At 30.6% G+C, this 25,391-nt stretch overlaps 2 protein-coding genes across 2 annotated transcripts; one reads left to right on the top strand and one right to left on the bottom strand.

The window, feature by feature from the left end:
* Positions 1-4,994: 4,994 nt before the first annotated feature.
* Positions 4,995-5,564, bottom strand: LOC111712594 (uncharacterized). Its single transcript, XM_023487252.1, has one exon. The coding sequence runs from the start codon at positions 5,562-5,564 to the stop codon at positions 4,995-4,997; it is 570 nt and encodes a 189-aa protein (XP_023343020.1).
* A 5,558-nt stretch (positions 5,565-11,122) lies between these two features.
* Positions 11,123-23,804, top strand: LOC111712630 (protein phosphatase 1 regulatory subunit 12A). Its single transcript, XM_023487310.1, has 13 exons — positions 11,123-11,190; positions 12,797-12,833; positions 13,418-13,466; positions 14,108-14,157; positions 17,967-17,998; positions 18,386-18,419; positions 19,102-19,166; positions 20,537-20,563; positions 21,340-21,380; positions 21,461-21,549; positions 21,900-21,986; positions 22,372-22,566; positions 22,651-23,804. The coding sequence occupies exons 1-13, from the start codon at positions 11,135-11,137 to the stop codon at positions 22,738-22,740; spliced, it is 852 nt and encodes a 283-aa protein (XP_023343078.1). The 5' UTR covers positions 11,123-11,134; the 3' UTR covers positions 22,741-23,804.
* Positions 23,805-25,391: the final 1,587 nt, after the last annotated feature.

The following is a 25,391-nucleotide window of genomic DNA, read 5'->3' as shown; positions in this document are numbered from 1 at the left end:
GTTCATAGGGTTGTTTAAAGTCATAAATTGTGTTTTAAGTCTCTCCGATCCAGAGTTTTCTGGTTATTACTGTATTAGTTGTAGTAGTTGTGAATCGGGCATTGCCATCTTGAGGATCACTTGAAATTACGCTTATAGTCCCTTTAAGCTCACTATTTAGTTTGTAAACTTGATGGCTTAACAACTATCCATAAACCAACTATTTTTCATTGTAATTTGCAATCTTTCGATATCAAAATCAATTCTTCCAGTCATTGTGGTTGTAAACTGTAAAGTATCTATAGAACAATTCTTAGTATATTATTTAGAGGTTAATCAAAAAATGCATTTAAAATATTTCTGGCGAAAATTTGTTTTGCCCCTTGTGAACATCTTATTTTTAGAGGGGGAAATATTTTGTTCTTATTGGCGGATTTATCAAAAAAAAAAATTGAATAAAAATTATTTTGAGGCATAATTTTCAGATTAGCCATTTTGGCGTTTTTTTTATACAAACAAACCTTAATAGAAACCCAAGCCAGACAATAAAATATATTTATATATAAGGCTGTATGTATATATATATATCAGAATCAGCTTCAAATTCAAACATTTTAAAATATTTCAGGATTTTACTATACATCATGTTTCATGACTTGCGGCAATCATCAGTACATTAATCCTGATATATATATATATATACATATTAATTGGATTAATCATCAGTACAATAATCCTCATATATTTATATATACATATTAATTGGATTAATCATCAGTACATTTATCCTCATATATATATATATACATATTAATTGGATTAATCATCAGTACATTAATCCTTATATATATATATATATACATATTAATTGGATTAATCATCAGTACAATAATCCTCATATATTTATATGTACATATTAATTGGATTAATCATCAGTACATTAATCCTCATATATTTATATGTACATATTAATTGGATTAATCATCAGTACATTTATCCTCATATATTTATATATACATATTAATTGGATTAATCATCAGTACATTAATCCTCATATATTTATATATACATATTAATTGGATTAATCATCAGTACATTAATCCTCATATATTTATATATACATATTAATTGGATTAATCATCAGTACATTAATCCTCATATATTTATATATACATATTAATTGGATTAATCATCAGTACATTAATCCTCATATATTTATATATACATATTAATTGGATTAATCATCAGTACATTAATCCTCATATATTTATATATACATATTAATTGGATTAATCATCAGTACATTAATCCTCATATATTTATATATACATATTAATTGGATTAATCATCAGTACATTAATCCTCATATATTTATATATACATATTAATTGGATTAATCATCAGTACATTAATCCTCATATATTTATATATACATATTAATTGGATTAATCATCAGTACATTAATCCTCATATATTTATATATACATATTAATTGGATTAATCATCAGTACATTAATCCTCATATATTTATATATACATATTAATTGGATTAATCATCAGTACATTAATCCTCATATATTTATATATACATATTAATTGGATTAATCATCAGTACATTAATCCTCATATATTTATATATACATATTAATTGGATTAATCATCAGTACATTAATCCTCATATATTTATATATACATATTAATTGGATTAATCATCAGTACATTAATCCTCATATATTTATATATACATATTAATTGGANATCCCTCTTGACTTTCCTATTCTAACAGTTGTATTAATCATACTAGATTTAAACATGGTGATTTCGCTACAAGTGCTATGTATCTGACTAAACTTTTGTTTAAAGGAACTTATAGCATAAATAGGAATTTAGCGTAGTAGATTTCCAAGTATATATAAGAGGTTTAATGAGACATGTTTTGAAATATCATCCAAAGTATATATAAGAGGTTTAATGAGACATGTTTTAATATCTCATCCAACCTGTGTATAAGAGGTTTAATGAGACATGTTTTAATATTTCACCAAACATAAATATAAGAGGTTTAATGAGAAATGTTTTCATATTTCACCAAACATAAATATAAGAGGTTTAATGAGAAATGTTTTCATATTTCACCAAACATAAATATAAGAGGTTTAATGAGACATGTTTTGATATCTCATCCAACCTGTATATAAGAGGTTTAATGAGACATGTTTTGATATCTCATCCAACCTGTGTATAAGAGGTTTAATGAGACATGTTTTAATATCTCATCCAACCTACATATAACCAAAGAATCAGTTTTGTCAATTACCATTATGTCAACTGGCCCAAATATGTACACTGGACAGTTAAGACCACTTTTTAAATTTTTATTAATTTTGATTTGACATTTTAAAAAAAATTTCGTTTGCATAATATACATTTTTTAGATGTATACATGCATAAATATTAGAATGATCTATAACTCCCCCCTCTCCTCTCCCTATATTAACTTCAAAGTATTGCACAAGAATTATTTATTTTTAAATATCTGAATAGACTTTAAGTTCGTTTTACGAAAACATTAGATAACAATAAATAAACAAGAAACTTTTTAGAAGTAAAATTAGAAAACCTGTTTAGTGAATTCATACTTAGATAAAGTAAAAAAGGAATTATTGCGATTCGCTGATTTATCTTTATAAATATTTATTTAAATTTAGTTGTTTGTTTCTTTAATATAGTTAAACTACAAGGCCCATATTCCCCATATCCTTTTATTATAATTGTGGGTTGAGTATGAACAATGATATCACACATTAACCATGACATTCATACGCATATTAAACTACATCCACCCCGATGATACGCATATTCAACGCATATTTGACGCACAAACAAACACTTGATAACGCGCCCTACTTAACATTTAACAAAGCTCAATCTCATAAACATATTTTTTTATATAAAACTTTAATCACTTTTATTTTTTCTAAATACTAACTTTAAAAGATGATATGTTTTTATTAAGTTTAAATGGGAATTGGACGAAAGATAATATTTTGATTGAGTTTTTTTCGATCCAAGCAAGGTTGTAATTCATGGAAAGTTATTTCAGAGGTGTACGCAACTTTTGTACTGCAGTGTACTGTCTCTGGGCGGTAATGTAAACACAAGAAGGATGTCGAAGCCTGACATGGGATCTTTCCCATAAAAATCAATGAAATATTCTAGTCATAGGAAACTATTATGTAAATTATCAAAATTTAATGCTTTTAACCTCCTCGGATACTAAACGAACACTGATGCATCTATTCTTGTTTGCAAAATTCCGCCTAGAGAGAACTGGTTTCAATATGTACGCAGAGTATACGTAACTGCAATTAACTTTCCTTGCATTACAACCTTGGATCCAAGGAGCATGACTGCAGAAACTCAGTGCTGCCCGGGCTAAGTTGTGTTTACATTCCTCCCAGAAACTGCAGTACACATAAGTTGATGAAAGTTTCTCTTTTACTCGCTTTGCGTGGATCAGTTATTTCCTATACCCACCTTTCTCTGACTATATTCATATTTCATATTCATTCTGCTTTTTGCATTTTGAATCCCACTTAGCATTGTTGTAATTGTTCGAGCAATATCGACCAAATTATTTTTCTACCTGATAATGTATGTAACAAACCTGGAAGCAGCTGTATTCTGTTGCTCTATCGTAATCTATGATTTTAGTTTTGTAACCTGGCCGGTCATACCGGTCCATTTATTAACCTGTTGTAAATAAATTAGTAGAATACAAACCTTTGTTCCGTTCGGATAGATAAAGCCTGGGTAGGCTGATAGTTAGATTTATTGGCTGTTTAGCTGATACAGTAGTCAAGGTTGACTGAGAAATTAGAGTTTGAGGCAGATTAGGGATAAAGTTTATCGGGCAAGATCGTTACATGAACATAAGAAACAAACGTTCGTAAAATACGAAATATCGTTCAATTTGGCCAAACTGCTTCTCTCAGATAGTATTTTAAAGGCGGAGAATTCAAATAAGAAACACTAAGCTGTCATTTGACGTAAATAACCATATTTTTTGCATTGTAAAATGTATAACAAAGAATTATTTTGTAATAATTCTATTACCATATCAATGCCCATTAACCTTGAATACAGTTTCTTAATAAAATTTGGCTTACAAGAATTATACAAAAACACCCAAACAAAAATTCATTCAGAAATTGTTTAAGCAAAGATGAGTTTGTTTAAATACAAAACATTATCATGAATTCATTCAGAAAATGTTTAAGCAAAGATGATTTTGTTTAAATACAAAACATTATCATGAATTCATTCAGAAAATGTTGAAGCAAAGATGATTTTGTTTAAATACAAAACATTATCATGAATTCATTAAGCAAAGATGATTTTGTTTAAATACAAAACATTATCATGAATTCATTCAGAAATTATTTAAGCAAAGATTATTTTGTTTATGTTTACATTACAAACATTATTCTGAATTCTTTATTTAACTAATGAGTGAGTTTAAAGTTAAAGATTTGAGGTGCAGTAATAAGGCATAAAGAAATAAACGATAATTAATCAATCAATTTAAAGTTAATTTACAATTATAATCTTGCATATTTTTACACAAAACGCTATTTTTTGTGAAAATCTACAATGAGAACCAGAAAACAGTTATTAGATATTCAACTATTTCTAAACAATTTTGAAATACTTTTAAAGATATTTAAGATCGTTAAAATGTCGTCTTTATATTTCAAATTTTTTAGGTCCCAATTTTATAATGTTTTATTTACAGTGAAGCAAAACTTAATCATAAAGCAACAGTTTCAATATTTATTGTATTTTTTTTACATTTTTATTAACAACATTTTTTACGATTCGTTTTTTTCTATGGTTTTAACCATTAAAGGGTTTTCAACCTCAAACAACTTTACAAAAATCTAAGAAATGCTTCAAATTTATGCTTGAATTACAATTTGAGTGTTAAAAACCTGTTTAAAAAAGCGCAATACTAGTTAAAAATTATTTCCCCCTCTTATCGGAATTTGAACTGGCAGCGCTCGCTTAATTGAAATGGCCAGCTTGCCATCTTCTGATAGTACAACACTAATATCTGTTGATTTTGTCCACCTCGGAACTAGGATACATTCAATCATCTTTTTGTAGGACTTGGATATCCCATCTTTGTCTTTAGACATATCATTAACGGCCTCTATTCTAACCTCGCAATTGTTTAGTCTGATCTTAATGTCCTTCGGTTTAAATTGACTGGTATCAACCTCATATGTAATAGCCTCTCCATTCTCGTTGAAACCAAGTGACTTCAACGGCAGTAAACTTTCGGAGAAAAATGGAGAGAAATGTTTCCTCCAGAGTGATTCAGTTTTACCCTCCAATCCCCTCTCTTCCTCCTTCTCCTCCCCCTCCCTGGCGGCAGGATAGCTCATAAACTCGGAGTAGTTGGCTGGCATTGAGCTGTATAGTGTATGATCTAAATGTCGATGTGCTCCGCTGAAGCTTCCTTTAAAATCGTCCGAATACGATTTAAACTCGGCAAATGTCGCCGGCATCACGCCACGTAGCATTTTGTCGAAATGTTTGTGAGTTTTGGGATAGTCATCTGTAGGTTTAATTGGGCTTTCTGCTATATTTCCAATCCCTCTTGACTTTCCTATTCTAACAGTTGTATTAATCATACTAGATTTAAACATGGTGATTTCGCTACAAGTGCTATGTATCTGACTAAACTTTTGTTTAAAGGAACTTATAGCATAAATAGGAATTTAGCGTAGTAGATTTCCAAGTATGGGCCCTTATTATGTGATTATTACGCATTAAAAACAAGTTAATATTATATGAGAGATTTATATGAAAAATCCTATTCCTATTATAAATGGAAGCATGCATACAAAAAATTGATATTTTTAGCAATATTAAGGTCATTTTGGGGGTTTGGGATTATTTAAATTCAAATGATGGATCGACTGTATTCCAATACGATGTGCTTTAGTGAAGAAATTGTAAATTAGGATAGTTTATTTGTAATCATGTTCTGTATTTTGTAAGATTATAAAGTAACTATGCATCCAGGGCGCTTTGCGTCCCTTTTCTATTAACAGTTTTAGCTGTTAGTCTGTTAACCGTTGCTCTTCAAGCTACATTTTTGCCTTGCAGAGTTTTCTGTTAAAATTAACGTATTTTCATGAAAAAAAAAATTCGCCTTTTTTCCTTGGCAAATTTTTCAAGTTTGATCGTTTAAAAACCTTTCCTTGGGTCATGTGAATTGTCACATAAAACACCCGTTTATGGCGTTATTTAAATATACTTCCTGTAATATTATTTAATGATTCACCCTGTACATTTTTAGTAGTTTTCACAAGTAGATTATTTAATGATTCACTCTGCACATTTTAAGTAGTTTTCACAAGTAGATTATTTAATGATTCACCCTTTACATTTTTAGTAGTTTTCACAAGTAGACTATTTAATGATTCAACCCTTACATTTTTAGTAGTTTTCACAAGTAGATTATTGAATGCTTCACCCTGTACATTTTTAGTAGTTTTTACAAGTAGATTATTTTATGATTCAACCTGTACCTTTTTAGTAGTTTTTACAAGTAGATTATTTATTGATTTACTCTGTACATTTTTAGTAGTTTTTACAAGTAGATTATTTAATGCTTCAGCCTGTACATTTTTAGTGGTTTTTACAAGTAGATTATTTAATGCTTCACCCTGTTTGTATATTTTTAGTATTTTTTACAAGTAGATTATTTAATGATTCACCCTGTATGTATATTGTTAGTATTTTTTACAAGCAGAAGACTAATTGCTTAACATCTAGAATATATCACTAGGGAAACATTTATCAGCAATTAAATACTTAGTTACAATAAAAAAATTTAAAGTTGTCATTGAAACATGTATATCCTCCACCCCCTACATTAAAGAAAGATACGTATATCCTATACGTGTGAGTCTATAAAAACTCGAGAAAAAAAAATTTATTTCCATTCCACCTTTTTAAAATACTACCCCCCCCCAGACCCCCTCACCCTATTTCTGGTATTTCCAAATTTCCAAAAAGTGGTCTGCCTTTTTTGTTTCTTTCTAATTGATTGAGATATCAAGAATCATGCCCAACATTATTTAATATTGAATCTTCTTCAATAATATAAACCCCATTTTGTAAACCTCCGATGTTGTACAACCATATTTTCCTTTCATTTATTTTTTAAAGTTGAAAACGATTCTAATCTAAACTCAGTTTTCTTTTTATTGGGACCCAGACATTCATAAATAAACATAAAATTTCGTTTTGCATGGTGGATATTGAGATTGACCCAGCCTGCGCCCCAGCCAGTCAAATAGAGAATATAATGATGAGTAGGTGAATTTGATTTTATATCAAGTATTCGTGACCGGTGTTGATCACGTGACCAGTGTTGATCATGGGTTTGTTTACAGTTTACACACACACACAGCATTGAAGCAGATATGAGAAAACATTTGATATGTTTTTGGTAGAACTTAAAAAGTCTAAACGGCTGAACCAATAATAGTAAATCGCATTACCCCATGGATAAAGGGTTATGGGCTATGGCCAGTCAAAATTGAAAATTTCGATTAAAAATATAAATCCGCCAATGAAAACAATGAAAACAATGAAAACAATGAAAACAGGAAAATCTGAAAAATTAATATATCATTATTGTTAACATTACTTAAAAAAGGTACAAAAGGTAAAAAAAACTAAAATAACTTTATTAGCTTATTTCTGTTTCTGTAACTACCGTCATTAACACCCTGTATTTTAATTTATCTCTACATAATAATCCCTCTGATCTCACCCTGCCACAGATCACCTGACAATCTCCTTCCTTCCAATCAACTCCTTACCTATCCAAAAACATATCTTGATTTGTGTAACCAATTATATTCAGTATCGTTAATTAACTTCGGGCCAACCACTCAAAACAACCAACCCTGGTTAGGCGGGTCCAAACTGCATAGTAATTTGTGATTGCTTATTTGTAATATCTCATGCTTTGTAGTTGAATTAATATATGAATGAATGAATATGAACCAAAAAAAGCCCCCCCCCCCCCCATTCAGTTGGGGCAAATATAATTTAATATATATGTTATTAAGCTAATCAAAGTTCAAAAAGTGTGTGCGCAAACCCAATATTAAGGCAGATGACTTAATCACGATTTTGTACATTTATCCGTCTATCAATTTATCTAGCTGTCTATCTTTATATCTAGTAATTAATCATTTATCAATTTTCATATATCAATATTTTCATAGTTAACATGAAACTAATTCAAAACATGGATTTTTTACATTACAAGGAAACTTGTTACAAGGATAGAAGGATTATGATAGGAGGAAACAAACAAGTTTCTCGATTTTTTAAAATATGAATTTTTATACATCAGTCTAACTATAAACATATAAATACTCATCTTTATATCAATCTTTACATCTATCGTTTTATCTATCTATTTATCTATTTACCTATCTGTAAATTTATTAATATATCTATTAAAAGAACTAGTCCATACATATAAACATACTTGGCTGTATTTTTTCCCCTGTCTATTTTCTCCGTATACAACATAAAGCACAGCACAGGGTTGGGACTCTTCTCTTTTCTCCGAGTATAGTTTAGAGCACAGAGAGGAGTTGACGCTTCTCTTCAGTTAGTTTTAAACCACGGGACTTCAAGCACACTGGATATTAGGGATACAGGAATACAGGGTTATAGGGATACAGGGATTCATGGAAATAGGGATACAGGAATACACGTTACATGGATACAGGGATAAAGGGATACAGGGATACATGTTATATGGATACAGGGATACAGGGATACAGGGATACAGTGTTACAGGGATACAGGGATACAGGGATACAGGGATACAGGGATACAGGGATACAGGGATACAGGGATACAGGGATACAGGGATACAGGGATACAGGGATACAGGGATACAGGGATACAGGGATACAGGGATACAGGGATACAGGGATACAGGGATACAAAGATACGGGATACAGGGATACAGGGATAAGGGATACAGCATTGGGAAACGTAAATTTTAGGGTAGAAATTTACAAAATCAGATAGAGATATGCCCAAATGAATGTATTTATGGAAAAATGAACAAACAAGTGATTCCTTCGTGTAAAGATTAGCCATGAGTGAAAATAACTGAGATTTCAAGCAAATTTACAATGGAACACATCTTGGTTGAACTTTTATGAAATTTTGTCAGCACTCATCAGTACCCTACCCTTTAAACGATTATCTACTTTTTACAAAAATGATTCGAATATTTCTAGAATTTGTTTCATTTCAGGCCAAGAAAGACGATATTGCTTATTAAATAAAATTCCAAGCGTTAATTTTTGTTTAAATTACAAAGTATTCATGCTCTCCCACAAAAAAAAAGTATAAGTAATTCAAAACTTATGAGAATGATGTAAATCATTATTGGCACTCTTTCAACATAATGTATTTTGATTAGTAATCTAAACATTTCCCTTTTCGGTCTTGTTGACCATACACTTTTAATAAATTATTTTTTATATTTTTTATAATTTACAGTTAATCTTTTTTAAGTATTGGTTCCTTGATTTACTTGAGCTTGAATTAAAGTTAAAAGTGACAAGGCAGATTTAAAACTGGAACAAGAATAAAAACATGCATAAATTCAAACTATACGCCAGTCCTGGTTAGTTTTGGCCAATGGGTATCCTGTAATTGTTTTTTTGCAACTAACTATTTTTCTTGATTGCAAAATAATAGAAATCGGCTCTATAATAATTTCCAACGTCTTTAATTGTATAATTATTTAATACAGTGATAACCAGAAAACTATGGAATAGAAGCCGACTTTCAGGCTAAAGATATGACTTTAAAGAGTCCATGGCACAACAATTGTGCAGTTTAAAGAGACCAATTTCACTTAATTAGTGATTCACTAACTTACAAGTAAGACTATTTGCTTTGAACAACATCAATTGCACTTCAGTATTGTATTAATGTCGTCTTCCTTTTCTACAAATTTCTGATTATCACTGTTATATAAAATAGTTGCATTCTCTACAAGTTTTCTTTTGTTACATCTAGCACAACGTCGACTCTGACAGCTGACAGCTGACAGCTGACAGAAGAACGAAAAGAACAATCGTTATGTAAAGAAACTCTAAACGTATTTTCAGTGATAGTTTCATTTATTGAGTGGCATGTCCGAATCCGAGTCTGATTCAAAACAGCACCCTTTACATCTTTATCTGATGAAAAATGGTATATCCTTACTTTTGTATTTAAAAATGATTATTTCCTAGAAAAGCGGCCAGGAGATTTTTGCTTTAAAGACAATGAAGGAATTTATGAGAATTTAACATTTTCGAGACAGAAATACGACGCTTTTTTCAACAGTAATTATCAGATACAAATCTAAAGGGTACCTTTGTGAATCAGGCATGGCAATCTCTAAATGTAGGGTTGCTTCAAAGATGAGTTCATGCATCAGCCAGTCTTTAATGGAGGACATGTTTATCAATTTAACGCCATTAATTTGGTAAAAATAAAATCATAAAACAAGTGTCTAAACACTGTTAGCCATCTTTGATTATTAAACACTTTAAAATCTGGATCAAAACAAGCTTTGCAAACATTCAAAATGTTTATTTTAAGAATTAAATATATAAATACTTGAGGGTGATATTCCAAAAACCTCTTTTTAAAATTTCATGTTTCCTTCTAAACAATTTACTATAATATAAAAAGGGTTATTTACTAAGGATAAGACTTCGATCGAAGACGACAGCAAACCGATTTTATTTATTTTATTTTTTCTTACAGCTTTGGTTTTATCAAGGCCAAATTCAATCTACAGGGTAATATTTTAAACTGTTCATGTTTTCCTTGAAGTCTCAAACTTTTTGGGTAACCATGGTACAATGTACATTACAATACATATCATAATATATCAAGATCAAACTTTCCAAAGGCACTTTCCTAGGAAAACTTATCAAGTCGTTTTAAATTTGAATTTTTTAAACGTGATTTTATTTTGAATTTAGGAATGATATCTGTACTGCTATCATAAAAATCTTTTTTCAGATTGCAAAATGTAAATATGTCACGGCGTGCCAGCTTCTTTGCAAAACTTCATCCTGGTCGGAGAAGAGTCAGGGAAATCAGCTGTTCAAAATCCGCCTTTTTTCTTACCCGCCATTTTGAATTTTAACTCTAACTAATTCTTGTGTCATAAATCTAAAAGAATTAAATTTAAGCTGATATTGAAATATTTTCGAAAGTTTCATGATTTCATATTTTTCCTTAAATGCTTTTTTTGAATTTGAAATTAGCAACATTTGTTGTTTCAAATCATTAAAATACTTTTAAAGATATTTCACAAATTTGTGTAACTCTAACAAAAGAAAAATCTTTTAATCTCTCATTGTTTTAATTTTTATCAATTTAAATGGCATGCTCTTTGTTATCTAGGTCTGACACACTTAACAAAATTTAATCAACTAGAATTACTCATTTCAAGGATATTCAAACATTTTAAAGTTCATCTGCTATTCATCGATAAGGATTGATTTAATTGTAGAGATTTGATTGAAGTTGAAAAAATGTTTTCAAATAATTTTCTATTCTAAATCCCAATCTGATTCATTGTCATTATTGCAAATGGAGATGTTATTTTTTGTTACAAGCCAATAAAAAGACAATGAAAAATTATTAGTCAATCAAAAAAATCATGTTGCATTGCATCAGGAAGTGGAGCTGTGAAGGAAATATAGATTGAAAATCGAAATACTTGCTTCAATTTTAATTTTCTGAGCTCTATAACTTTTTAGCCCATATATCAAAGGCTTCCAACATAATTTAGTAAGGATATAAGGATTAAAATTTGGGACATTTTTTAGAGAGAACAAAAGGGTTTCCATGCGCGAAAACTTTTCTTTCAATTTCAGGAATATTTGACGAAATTTTGTTAAAGTTGATTTAAATAATAAAAGAAAATTTAAAAAAATCAAAATAATGTTGACAACAGTCCCTTTAAATGTTATCTTACAATAACTGAAAATCTTTTTATTCTGACAGTTGACAGTATTTTGTGGATTTAGGGTTTGTTTACGTTTTGATGCATGTTTGCATTTCATAAATTTCATAATATTTATTCTTTTTCTAAACATTTATTGCATATATCAAAATATTATTCAGTTTTTTACAGAATTCCATACAAATAAACTTTAAACATTTTGAGTTTTGAATCTGTTTTTTGCAGATTATTGCAAAGAAATTTTACTTTTATTTTAATATCTTTTCTATTTCTTTTATCTGCAATTTGAATTAAATATAAATATTTCTTTTTAAATTTTACCTGTACGCTTAATTTACAATTATATTTCTTTTACAAATTTCGAATACAATATCCAACAGTATTTATTGTTAATCCCTTTAACTCCCCAATGTTTAGTTGTATCTTTAGACTCTAATCCACACAAACATCGAAGATAAAGAAACTAAAATTATAAATTAAATATGCTTAATAAAATCATAATAAAAGAAGGGAAAAGAACTTATAAAAAAAGTAAATTGACAAACTTCACAACAATTCACGCCCCCCCCCCCTCTTCTACAAAAACAAAACATTCTCTTCTCCTTCCTTACAAAACCTATGAAATTTAATTGACAAAACCTTTTTTGGTTTGAGATTTTTTACAAAAATTTTAGTTTTTTATTCAGAAAAAGTTATACATTTTTTTTCAACGCTGATTTGTAACAGATTCCCTGATGAAGTTGTGTTTGAAGAAAGCATAAAGGAAATTTGGTTTATTTAAAATTAAAAAAGAAAAAAAAATGTTAATAATTACAAAAATTAGGATTTGAAAACTTGAGTTTTCAGTTCCCTGGTAGTAGGTTAACACACTTTCATAAAATATATTTAAAATGAAATATAAAGAATGTCCTGTCCAGCAAATGGGATTTAACTTTAAACAAATTCGTTGGAAAATCAAATTTTAATATTATTTTTTTTAAGTTTCTTGAAATAAAGATTCTTAAAACAATGTTTAACGAACAAATACTTAATGATTGTCAATTAAAGCGACAAAAGAAAAACAGGTTAAGACGTCAGACAATCAAAAATAAGTTTTTTTTTTAAATCTCTATAATTTGTTCATTATTCCGCGATGTTAAAAGTAGATTAATATTTCTATCATAAATTGGATCCCTTTTACATTTGAATCCAATTAGATATATTGACAATTATTTACTGCATTCCAATTAAATATTTTGACAAAATAATAACTAAATATTTCACCATAATTGAACTGTTTTACTCAGAAACGAAATATATAACTATCTAAATAAAATTTTTATTTGTCAATCAAATTTATGATTCTAGGAGAGCGATGGAGAAGCGATTATAGCCATGCTTCGTCGCGTTAGTTTAGGTCAGTTGATGAATGCAATTTTGAATTTCCTTATTGTTAAAATGAAAGTGCTCGAAAAAAAGTTAAAGGGGGTATTCAGTAAATTATGAATGAGCTTTACTCGCAATTTCAAAATTCTTCGCCATAAACTCAGATTGTCTAATCCCTATATCTTTCTAACATAATTTTGAAGATCTTAGATATTTCAAACTATGATTTCTGTTAGATCTGATAATAAAAATTTGAAATATTAAGTTTTAGCACCATCAGGCTGCAAAGATGTAGATATTAGAAAATTTGAGTTTGTGGCAAAGGCTTAACTTCTTTGTCAAATGAATTAGCAAAATTGTTAATTTATTTATTTTGTACTCATAAAATTATAAGAAACTATTTTATTTTTTTTCATTGTTATTGAATCGTTTTAGATACAGTGAAGATTTTTAATTTGTAAATGAATTAATATTACTTAAAAGAGACATTTCTTCAGTAAAAAGAAGAGCTTACATTTTCTGATTCTAATTCTTACAAAAAATTATTGGAGGTCGTCTTCTAGGCAGTGGCGCTTTATTTTGGCGCGTACCTGTCCCAAAAATTAAATTCTTTACATATTTTTTTTTTTATACGACTTTTACTTTGGTTTTTATTATAATATATAATGCTAGATATTGATGTTAACAGACTGAATATGGCGGGGATGACAGCTTTGCACCAGGTATTTATATTATATATAATATTATACAGTACCCTATTCAGGAGGGGGGGGGTGCCTTCTTGCCCCACCCCACCAGGATCCTATCGGATAATAATCTGTATGATTTTTCTTTAAAAATGAGAAGGGATTGANGAAAGGGGGGGGGGGTGAATGGTATACAGGTGGGATTAAGAAGGGGTAAAGTATAGAATGGAGGTTAAAAGGTATACAGCTGGGAATAAGATGGGTAAAGTATAGAATGGGGCTTAAAAGGTATAAAGGTGGGATTAAGAGGGGTAGAGTAGAAGGGGTTTAAAAGGTATAAAGGTGGGAATAAGATGGGTAGAGTAGAAGGTGTTTAAAAGGTCTAAAGGTGGGAGTAAGAAAGGGTAGAGTATAGAATTGGGGTTAAAGGTATAAAGGTGGGAAATAGAAGGGGTAGAGTAGAAGGGGTGTAAAAGGTATAAAGGTGGGAAATAGAAGGGGTAGAGTAAAAGGGGTGTAAAAGGTGTAAAGGTGGGAATAAGATGGGTAGAGTAGAAGGGGTGTAAAAGGTATAAAGGTGGGAATAAGATGGGTAGAGTAGAAGGGGTGTAAAGGGTATAAAGATGGGAATAAGGAGGGTAGAGTAGAAGGGGTGTAAAAGGTATAAAGGTGGGAATAAGAAGGGGTAGAGTAGAAGGGATGTAAAAGGTATAAAGGTGGGAATAATGATGGGTAGAGTAGAAGGGGTGTAAAAGGTATAAAGGTGGGAATAAGAAGGGGTAGAGTAGAATGGGGGTTAAAAGGTATAAAGGTGGGAGTATGGAATGGTATAGAGTATAGAATGGGGGTATAAAGGTGGGAGTAAGAAGAGGTATAGAGTATAGAATGGAGGTATAAAGGTGGGAGTAAGAAGAGGTATAGAGTATAGAATGGGGGTATAAAGGTGGGAGTAAGAAGAGGTATAGAGTATAGAATGGGGGTATAAAGATGAGAGTAAGAAGAGGTAGAGTATAGAATGTGGGTTAAAGGTATAAAGGTGGGAATAAGAAGGGGTAGAGTAGAAGGGGTGTAAAAGGTTTAAAGGTGGGAATAAGAAGGGGTAGAGTAGAAGGGGTTTAAAAGGTCTAAAGGTGGGAATAATGATGGGTAGAGTAGGAGGGGTGTAAAAGGTATAAAGGTGGGAATAATGATGGGTAGAGTAGAAGGGGTGTAAAAGGTATAAAGGTGGGAATAAGGAGGGGTAGAGTAGAATGGGGGTTAAAGGTATAAATGTGGGAATAAGGAGGGGTAGAGTAGAAGGGGTGTAAAAGGTATAAAGGTGGGAATAAGAAGGGGTAGAGTAGAAGGGGTGTAAAAGGTATAAAGGTGGGAATTAGGAGGGGTAGAGTAGAAGGGGTGTAAAAGGTATAAAGGTGGGAATAAGAAGGGGTAGAGTAGAAGGGGTTTAAAAGGTCTAAAGGTGGGAGTAAGAAAGGGTAGAGTATAGAATGGGGGTTAAAGGTATAAAGGTGGGAATAAGAAGGGGTAGAGTAGAAGGGGTGTAAAAGGTATAAATGTGGGAATAATGATGGGTAGAGTAGAAGGGGTGTAAAAGGTATAAATGTGGGAATTATGATGGGTAGAGTAGAAGGGGTGTAAAAGGTATAAAGGTGGGAATTAGGAGGGGTAGAGTAGAAGGGGTGTAAAAGGTATAAAGGTGGGAATAATGATGGGTAGAGTAGAAGGGATGTAAAAGGTATAAATGTGGGAATAAGAAGGGGTAGAGTAGAAGGGGTGTAAAAGGTATAAATGTGGGAATAAGAAGGGTAGAGTAGAAGGGGTGTAAAAGGTATAAAGGTGGGAATAATGATGGGTAGAGTAGAAGGGGTGTAAAAGGTATAAAGGTGGGAATAAGAAGGGGTAGAGTAAAAGGGATGTAAAAGGTATAAAGGTGGGAATAATGATGGGTAGAGTAGAAGGGGTGTAAAAGGTATAAAGGTGGGAATAATGATGAGTAGAGTAGAAGGGTTGTAAAAGGTATAAAGGTGGGAATAAGAAGGGGTAGAATAGAATGGGGGTTAAAAGGTATAAAGGTGGGAGTATGGAATGGTATAGAGTATAGAATGGGGGTATAAAGGTGGGAGTAAGAAGAGGTATAGAGTATAGAATGGGGGTATAAAGGTGGGAGTATGGAATGGTATAGAGTATAGAATGGGGGTATAAAGGTGGGAGTATGGAATGGTATAGAGTATAGAATGGGGGTATAAAGGTGGGAGTAAGAAGAGGTATAGAGTATAGAATGGAGGTATAAAGGTGGGAGTAAGAAGAGGTATAGAATGGGGGTATAAAGGTGGGAGTAAGAAGAGGTATAGAGTATAGAATGGGGGTATAAAGGTGGGAGTAAGAAGAGGTATAGAGTATAGAATGGGGGTATAAAGGTGGGAGTAAGAAGAGGTACAGAGTATAGAATGGGTGTATAAAGGTGGGAGTAAGAAGAGGTAAAGAGTATAGAATGGGGGTATAAAGGTGGGAGTAAGAAGACAGGAACTTTGAATAAAGAATTAAAAATGCAGAGATAGATACAATACACATGGCACAGGAAACAACATTGCATGCGGGCACAGAGGGGTGGGATCGGAAATTTTTGAGCAATACCGCCTGTTCCAAAATTCTTATAAAAATCCGCAAAAACAAATAAACAAAAATTCGCAAGATCAATTCAAAGATTTAAAACAAATATCAGAGGCTTCTGTATTTTTTAAGACTTTGTGAATGTTTTTGGTTAATTTATGGAAACTTATGTTTTTTTGGGACACTTGGTAGGTTTTTTGTAACGTTTGACACCGGCCGTAGAGGGTGGGGGATGGGGGAGGAGGGGGGTTGAAGGGTGGGACTGGGAAGTGATTTACATTGTTTTTTACTTCTTTCTTTCGATCTAATAATTTACTGATAATTTGTGAATTCGATCAGTTTTCCCACAATATCTATCTATCTATCTATCTATCTATCTATCTATCTTTACATCTATCTATCTATCTATCTATCTATCTATCTATCTATCTATCTATCTATCTATAGATATATATCTATCTATCTATCTATATATCTATCTTTCTATCTATCTATCGATCTATCTATCTATGCTGAAACTGGAAACCTATTGGCTTGATGTTTATATTGCAATTTATCATCAATTGTTTCTTCGAAATCAAATTTACTAAAGAGAGCTTTCTTAGAAATAAAATTTATTCAATTCCTTCACAGCGAGAGACTTCGGTAGTATACAGAAGGGTACAGTGGGAAAAATATATAAATTTGAATTGCAAAATATGTTTTGAATTACAGGAAAAAGAGTAAAAAAATCAAATTTTTAATTACATTATTTTAGCAACTTGATAAACCTTTGTTATTTCAAACTTTGATTGTTTGATCTAACAGAATTTATAATTTGAAATATCTGAGGTCTACGACAAAAATCTGAATTTGTGTTAAAGGCTTACTTCTGAAATTAAATATTCTAATATGAAATTCTTTCTGGAATAAAGTTTTAAAATTTCCAAATCAAAACTTGGTAATAAAACCATATCATGAGTTTTATTAAATGTACCATTCTTTACAGATTAACTTGTAATGCAGAATATGCAAGTCACGTCAGACTAAAGTAAATTTCAAGTGGTATTAAAATATTATGTTTTCAATCATAACTTTTCTTTTTGATGAGCTAATGAGAAGAACAAAACTTACGCGTAAAATCAAATTTATAGGAGCTACGAGGTCAAAAAGTGGAACCAGTAATGTCGCCTAAATTTTACTTTTTTCTGTTTAGTTTGCAGTATTAATTTAGTTAACAATCCCTTTATTTTCAGGCAGTCCTGGATGAGAATATTGTTGTCATCAGGGAATTATTGATATTTTTACTTAATTCATGTTTATACAACATGGTCGCCAAAATAAATTGAATTCGGAGCCCAAAGTCAATCTTAGACAATCTTAACGCAAACATTTTTTAAAACTTTTTTCACAATGAACCGAATGTGTTATTAGCATTTCATTTGTCTCAAGTAAACAATTTTTTCAAACGAAATTTAGATTTTTACATTCTAGTTTTAGTTCTTCAAATGAATTTTTGTTATTAAAATTGGGCTTAGGCTAAGACATTTAACTGCTTAATTCTAACCTAAATTAAAGAAACTGTGAATTTTAAAGAAGTTTTATAGAATTTTGGGGAACATAATGCTATAAATAAATTTAAAATAATTATGATAAATAATATTAAATATGTTAGGTTACTGCTAATCCATGGGGCCGAAGTAAACAAGGTAAATATAAAGATTAAATCATTTATTAAAGATTAATATTTTAATATCAAATCTTAAAGAGACTGAAGTCGTAATTCTAAGTGACCCACTATTTAAAGAGCACTTGTCCGATTAAATGTGGAAGATAACGTCGTTTTTCTGCCTTGAAAAGTTTTAATTCTGACAATTTCTTCATTATTTCTGAAACAAGAAATACCATGAAGTAACTTTTGTATAAAAAAAAACACAAGTGAAAACAATCAGTTTTTAAAAGTTAAAATGTGGATATTTATGTCTTTCTTCAGAAACAATGGAGAAATCTAAAAGAAGAGTGTTATGTAAATATTTAAAGGGTCCGTATACCATTGCCATTACTATTTAAAGGGTCCGTATACCATTGCCATTACTATTTAAAGGGTCCGTATACCATTGCCATTACTATTTGTTAATTGGTCATTGAATACTATAAAGCTATAACGTAATAGTTAAATCCCTTCTTATGACCCCCCGCCCCACCCTCCTTTTATTTTGAAAATAGATTATATTTCTCCAAGTTAGGTCGGGGTTAGGATAGTCAAGGGAGGTCTTACATTTACAGAAGGACAACATCCCTTGACTACGGCACAAATTTGATAAGATAATATGGGTCAGAAATCAGATTGAGTGAAAGATACTTTAAGTTTCATTAAACCCATTGTTGTAGAGAGATGCAGACAGCTGGACCCCCCTTCATGCAGCAGCAGCTAACGGTCATTCTAATATAGTAAAGTAAGTATAAGCCACAGTGCATTAAATGTTTTTTTGGTTGGGTCATTCTAATAAATTTAAGTATGTTGTTACAGCACATTAAATGTTTCTTTGGTTGGGTCCTTCTAATAAAGTTAGGTAAGTAGTAACAGTGCACTAAATGTTTCTTGTTTGGGTCATTATAGTATTATAGTTAAGTAAGTAGTCACAGGGCATTAAATTTTTCTTTGGTTGGGCCATCTTAATATTATAGTTAAGTTAGTAGTCACAGTGCATTATATCTTTCTGAGATGCTTCTTCAGTTGGGTCATTCTAATATAGTAGAGTAAGCAGTCACAGTGCATTAGCTGTTTCTTTGGTTGGGTCATTCTAGTATAGTTAAGAAAGTATTTCCACTTCACAGTACATAAGATTTTTTTTTCATGGGGTGATTTTAATTCCACATTCTCATATATATTCAAGTGCTATTAAGTCTCCAAATGATCAATACTGCAAAATCTGTTTGATTCTTGAATTCAATATTTTCCTTGTTTAAATATATTTAATTTCCAGATAAAATTAAGTACATGAACCGGTGTCCTTCATGGATAGGGCTCTTACATGACGTGGACTCGACCCCTAAAGTTTTAACCATTTTATCACAATGTTAGACATAAAAAGCAATGTTAAAACATAGAAATTATTAGGTAACATATATTTAAATACACATTTAGTTCTTAAATGCAATTTAAATATAGGGGTGAAGCAAAAAACGGTTATATCCTCTTAGATGTCGTCTTCCTTTCAAATCAGCAATCAATTAATATTTTCTCAAGACATAGATAATTTTTGATGTGTTTTTCAAATCTGAATACATTAATAAATATCGGGAAATGTCAAAAATTGCTTTTTATGTCTTACATTGTGTTGAAATGGTTAGAACTTCAGAGGGAGTCCGCCCATGCAAGAGTCCGCTCCATGCATGACACCGGCGTTGCCACATTATGATTGATAGAATTTCAAACCCATCTGATCAAGGGGACTGTCGGCGTAATATTTAATGACCCCCCCCCCCACAATTTTTAAGAGTAGCGCCCAATTCACAACAATGTACCGTTTAAACCTTTTGATGTGCCAATATATAGTGATGAAGATATCATTGCTTTTCCTGAGAAGTATTAAATTCAGAAAGTTATTTTCTTTGTGATCTATATACTTCAAAAAGTCGCTCTTTTAACATACATTGGAAACTAATACGAAGGTTTGGAGGATATTGTTGTGTGATCAAGCACGACAACCTTTTAAGTGGAGAATCGCTTGAAAATACAATGGCTGACAGAATTTTTATAGATCTTCAAGACAATTTAAATGTTAAAAAACTATTTTGTTTTATATATATTTTCTTCTTTCAGATATCTTCTATCACAAGGGGCAGACAGGGACAGTTATTTTAATCTTAAAAATAATTTCAAATTTCTGATTTTTTAATTATTACTTTTTAAGTGCCAAACATTTTAGGTAATGATATTTTTTAGATTTTAGTGGGTCACCCGGTATCTCTGTTTTGATTTTACACTAGTTAAAATGACGTTGTTTGGATTCACTTTATTAAAACAATTATCTATGAAACTGAGTACTCTGTACTTAGGTAAATATTCATTCCTTGATCTTTTATATCAATCAAGGAACCGAAACAAGAATCTTTAAAAATAGGATAGATTAAGCAAGCGTTTTAAAACAATAGAATAGATTGAACAAAAATCTTCGACAGTAGGATTGATAAACCAAGAACTTTCAATAATAGGATAGATAAACGAATAATCTCAAATATTAGGATAGATTTATCAAGAGTCTTCAGTAATAGGATAGATTTATTAAGAACCTCCAATAATAAGATAGATAAACCAAGGATCCTGAATAATATGATAGATTGACCAAGAATCTTCAATAATCGGATAAATAAATCAAAAAACCTTTAAAACTAGGATAGATAAACAAAGAACCTTCAAGAATAGGATAGATAAACCAAGAACCTTTAAGAATAGGATAGATTAGCTAAGAATATTTAATAATAGGATAAACAAGAATCAAAACAAAAACTAAAACTAAGTGTTCGTTTTTTTCACAAATTTATGTATTGCAATAAAGTTTTCTTAAGTTAAGATGTAAATTATATGTTTTGTAATAAAAAAAGATAAAACTAATTGATAAACAGACTTTTACTGACAGATGAAGGGGAAACGGCAGCAGATCTTGGTAATAATATTACTATTAATATCAATTATTATTTTTATCATTTTTTGATTTTATGATTATTATTATTATCATTTTGGTAGTTGACCCTGATGATGGGTCTACTCTAGCCCTTTTGCTTGAACCAGCTGAACTAGATGAAGACTGTTCATGGAGAAGGTTTAGTGTTCAGGTAAACTGAGGACATTCTTTTAGAAAATTTCAATATCTTTATATTTTGAGTCGTTTTTTTTAGTATACCTTCTGTCTGGGTCGAAATTTGACATTGTAGAATAGAGCAAATGTTAAGAATTAAATATTTATAATATTTTACAAAATTGTGCAAACGGAGATTAACTTTATTTTTTCCAAATTTATTCACTCCAGTTGGAACATTTAGGAGCCTATTAAATGGTCATTTTTAGATCTACAAGCCTGAAATTGGGGTCATTATATTGGAAATTGTACGCAGATTTTATAAATGGTCTCAATCTTGAAAACCCGATTACAAGAGTCTGTAGACCATTAAGCCCCGTTTTTAAGGAGGGACGGGTGGATGGTAGGAAGAATTCTGCAGCTTGGTTTAGACGAGAGAGCTTACAAGAGGAAAGAAAACGTTCCTTGATACAGGTACAATTTACATTCACACACATAACGGGCATTCTGCAATTATCTTTTTAAAAATTTACAATGTTTAATGTTAATTGACACTGGTCTCACATCAAAAAAAATATCCTTTGACAAGGAATGATTTGGAATTCTAGTCTTTCTAACGGCATTCACATCATCACATGACCTCATTACACTGAACACAGTAATGTGTACACTATGGTTCGGCGGCGCTTAATTTTTAGCCAGAAAAACATGACTTTCTCAGTCTATGATAAAGGCTTAAGTGAAACAAATGTGAATTGGACATATTACTATATGATTTGATGGTTCAATTGAAATTACTTGTACAGTCTCTTTACTCCTCTACACCACAATAATCTTGACACACTTTTCCGATTTACAGGAGCAGAGAAAAGGATCTGCTTGGGTGCAAAGAGATATCTTGGAGGAAGTTGAAGGAGAAGGAGATGGGGAAGTAGGAGAAGAAGCGGAAGTAAATGAAAAACAATTTGAAGAAGCAGTTGAAGGCAAAGAAGAAGATGAATCACTAGTCCTTACTGATTTTATAAATAATGATCCAATAGTTGAGCAATTTCAGGTCTATTTTATCCTTTTTTTGATAACAATGAAAAAGAATTCACAAGTTCAAATTTTATTTTTTGACTTTTCTGTTTTCTTACAGGTCTGGAGAACACGGAGGAAGGGTAGATTAGAGCTTAGTCACCCAGACTTACAAGAAATACAGAAAACCGGTTCTCAACATATCAGCTGATTCATGAACATCAGCTGATAATTGTAAATCAACTGATTATTGTACATCAACTGATTCATGTACATCAGCTGATTTTAAAAATCAGCAGATTCATAAAATTCCGCTGATTCCATGATTCCTGAACAACAGCTGATTCATGAATAATAACTGATTTATGAACATCAGTTGATTCCTAAATAACAGCTGATTCATGAACATCAGTTGATTCCTAAATATACAGCTGATTCATGAAAATCAGCTGATTCATTCAAATCAGCTACTACTGGAACATTAGCTGAATCATAATCATTAGCTGTATCATGGTCATCAGCCAATTCATAAATATCAGTTTATTCATACAGATCAGCTGATTCTTGTACATCACCTGATTTATTAACATCAGCTGATCCATGAACATTAGCTGATTCATGAAAATCAGCTGAATCTTTAACATCATTTGATTCTTGTACATCCCTACTAACCGGAAAACCTATAAATAAGTATGACATTCCTATATATACGTATTTTTAGGTTTGAAATACGTAAAATTACGTATTTTCCATACATATGACATACGCATTATCTTAACAATCCTTGGTAAAAAATACGTATTTTATATCCGTTAAAATACGTATATGACAAACGTAAAAATGCGTATATGAAAACCTAAAAACTCCAATGAACCAAAATTTTTTAGGTTTTACCTATACCTAAAAATATGTATTTGTAAGGCATATTCAAGGTCTAAAACCAAAATGTTAAGAAGTTAACTATAATTTTGCATGCACATTGTTCCTTCATATCTATACAATTAATTTCACAAATTTCTTAAATCCATTCATATATATAAGTTATTTTCAATCCAATCCAATATTCTTCTACACAAATTCACACCCTCATCATTACTTCATCTGTTTACATCTAAATAAATATTCATATATACATTTTGTCTGTATCTTCAACAATTACGTGTTCAATATCTGTTATACTTCATACACATACCATTATACCTGTTCTAAGACTGTCAAAGTAGAACTTCTATTTATCAAAAAATCGAGAATTTACTGACATTGATTCTAATGAAAACATTAATTTACTCTAAAATTATAGAAATTTTGAAACATTGTATTTAACAAAATGTTTGTTTTAAATTTCTTACATAACTATTCTCTCGAAAATTCATAAAATGATTTTAAATTCTAACTTAAAAATGCATTTTTGTGCAGTTGAGGTTTCGTGAATATATTGACACTTTAAAAAACTAGTTGGTATCAAACTTTTCAACTCTATTATACAATTGTTTAAGTAAAGAAAAACCAAAAAGTATGTAAAAGTACCTAAAATTAAATCCTAAAAACTTAGAAAATTATTTGGTATAAAATTTTACGTATTTTTAGGTTTGTATCAAACTTATAAACTCTAAAAAGATACAATTTTTAAGTAAAGAAGAAAACGAAAAACGCGTAAAAATACGTGAAATAAACACCTAAAAACTATACGCGATTATTCGTAAAATACGTTTCAGAAAACCTAAGCACTTAAAAAATGCTGGTATGATAAATACGTAAAAATACATAAATATACACGAGTTCGTTACCAAAAAGTTGAGCATACAAATTTTTACGTAAATATACCTAAAAATGCGTATGCCTATGATGCTTTAGTATTTTTAGGTTTTCAGGTTTCAGGGGATTATTGTACATCATCTGATTCATAAAGATCACTTGAGTTAAAAACACCAACTGATTAATAAACATCAGCTGTAACATTAATATGAGCTGATTCATGAAAATCAGCTAAATCTTGAATATCAGGTGATTATTGTACATCAGCTAATTATTGTACATGAGCTGATTATTGTACATCAGCTTAATCATAAACATTAGCTGATTCATGAACATCGGCTGATTCATGAACATCAGCTGATTCATGAACAATTATAGCTGATTCATGAACATCGGCTGATTCATGAACAACCTACCTGATTTCTGACATCAGCTGATTCATGACATCAGCTGATTCATGAAAATCTTGATGAATCTTGATAATTTATGGATTGTTTGTAGATTTTATGTAAATTCAATGGTTGATTATTTTTATTTATAAAAATTATTCTGAATAAATTATTTTATAGTTTTAATTTGTAAAGTATAGTTAATATTTATATAATCTACAGTTTTGTTTTTTATTCTTCCTTTTATTACTTAGATTTGTTGCAACTGATATACGTCTACGTAACTCTGTAAAACAAAATCAGAATGAGATACAAAACTTAGTTGCAAATTATCAAATTAGAGACATTTTTCGGCAACTTTGCTGTAAAAGTTGCATCAAACTTGAAGACTGCAGTAATTAACAGAGATATTTTAAATTTATTCCTAATTCAGTACCACAACATCTGATTTTTTTTTCTTCGTTAATCTTTGAAACCCAGTGTCGTAGACCTTAGATATGCCAAACACTGAATTCTGCCAGAACAAATAATCTAAAATGAAACTTCAAAGGTTTACACCATCAGGTTGCAAAGATATATGCATGAGAAAATTTGAGCTCGAGGCCTGCATTACTTTTGTATGATAACGTTTTTTTTTAATTTGAATTTTTCATATCATATATATACAGTGAGAACCAGAAAACAATTGAATATGAAGATGCCATTATTTTGTTACAAA

The sequence above is a fragment of the Eurytemora carolleeae genome, unplaced genomic scaffold, assembly GCF_000591075.1.
Source record: "Eurytemora carolleeae unplaced genomic scaffold, Eaff_2.0 scaffold49, whole genome shotgun sequence".
NCBI classification, from domain to species: domain Eukaryota; kingdom Metazoa; phylum Arthropoda; class Copepoda; order Calanoida; family Temoridae; genus Eurytemora; species Eurytemora carolleeae.
This window is presented reverse-complemented; position numbering and strand designations above follow the sequence as displayed.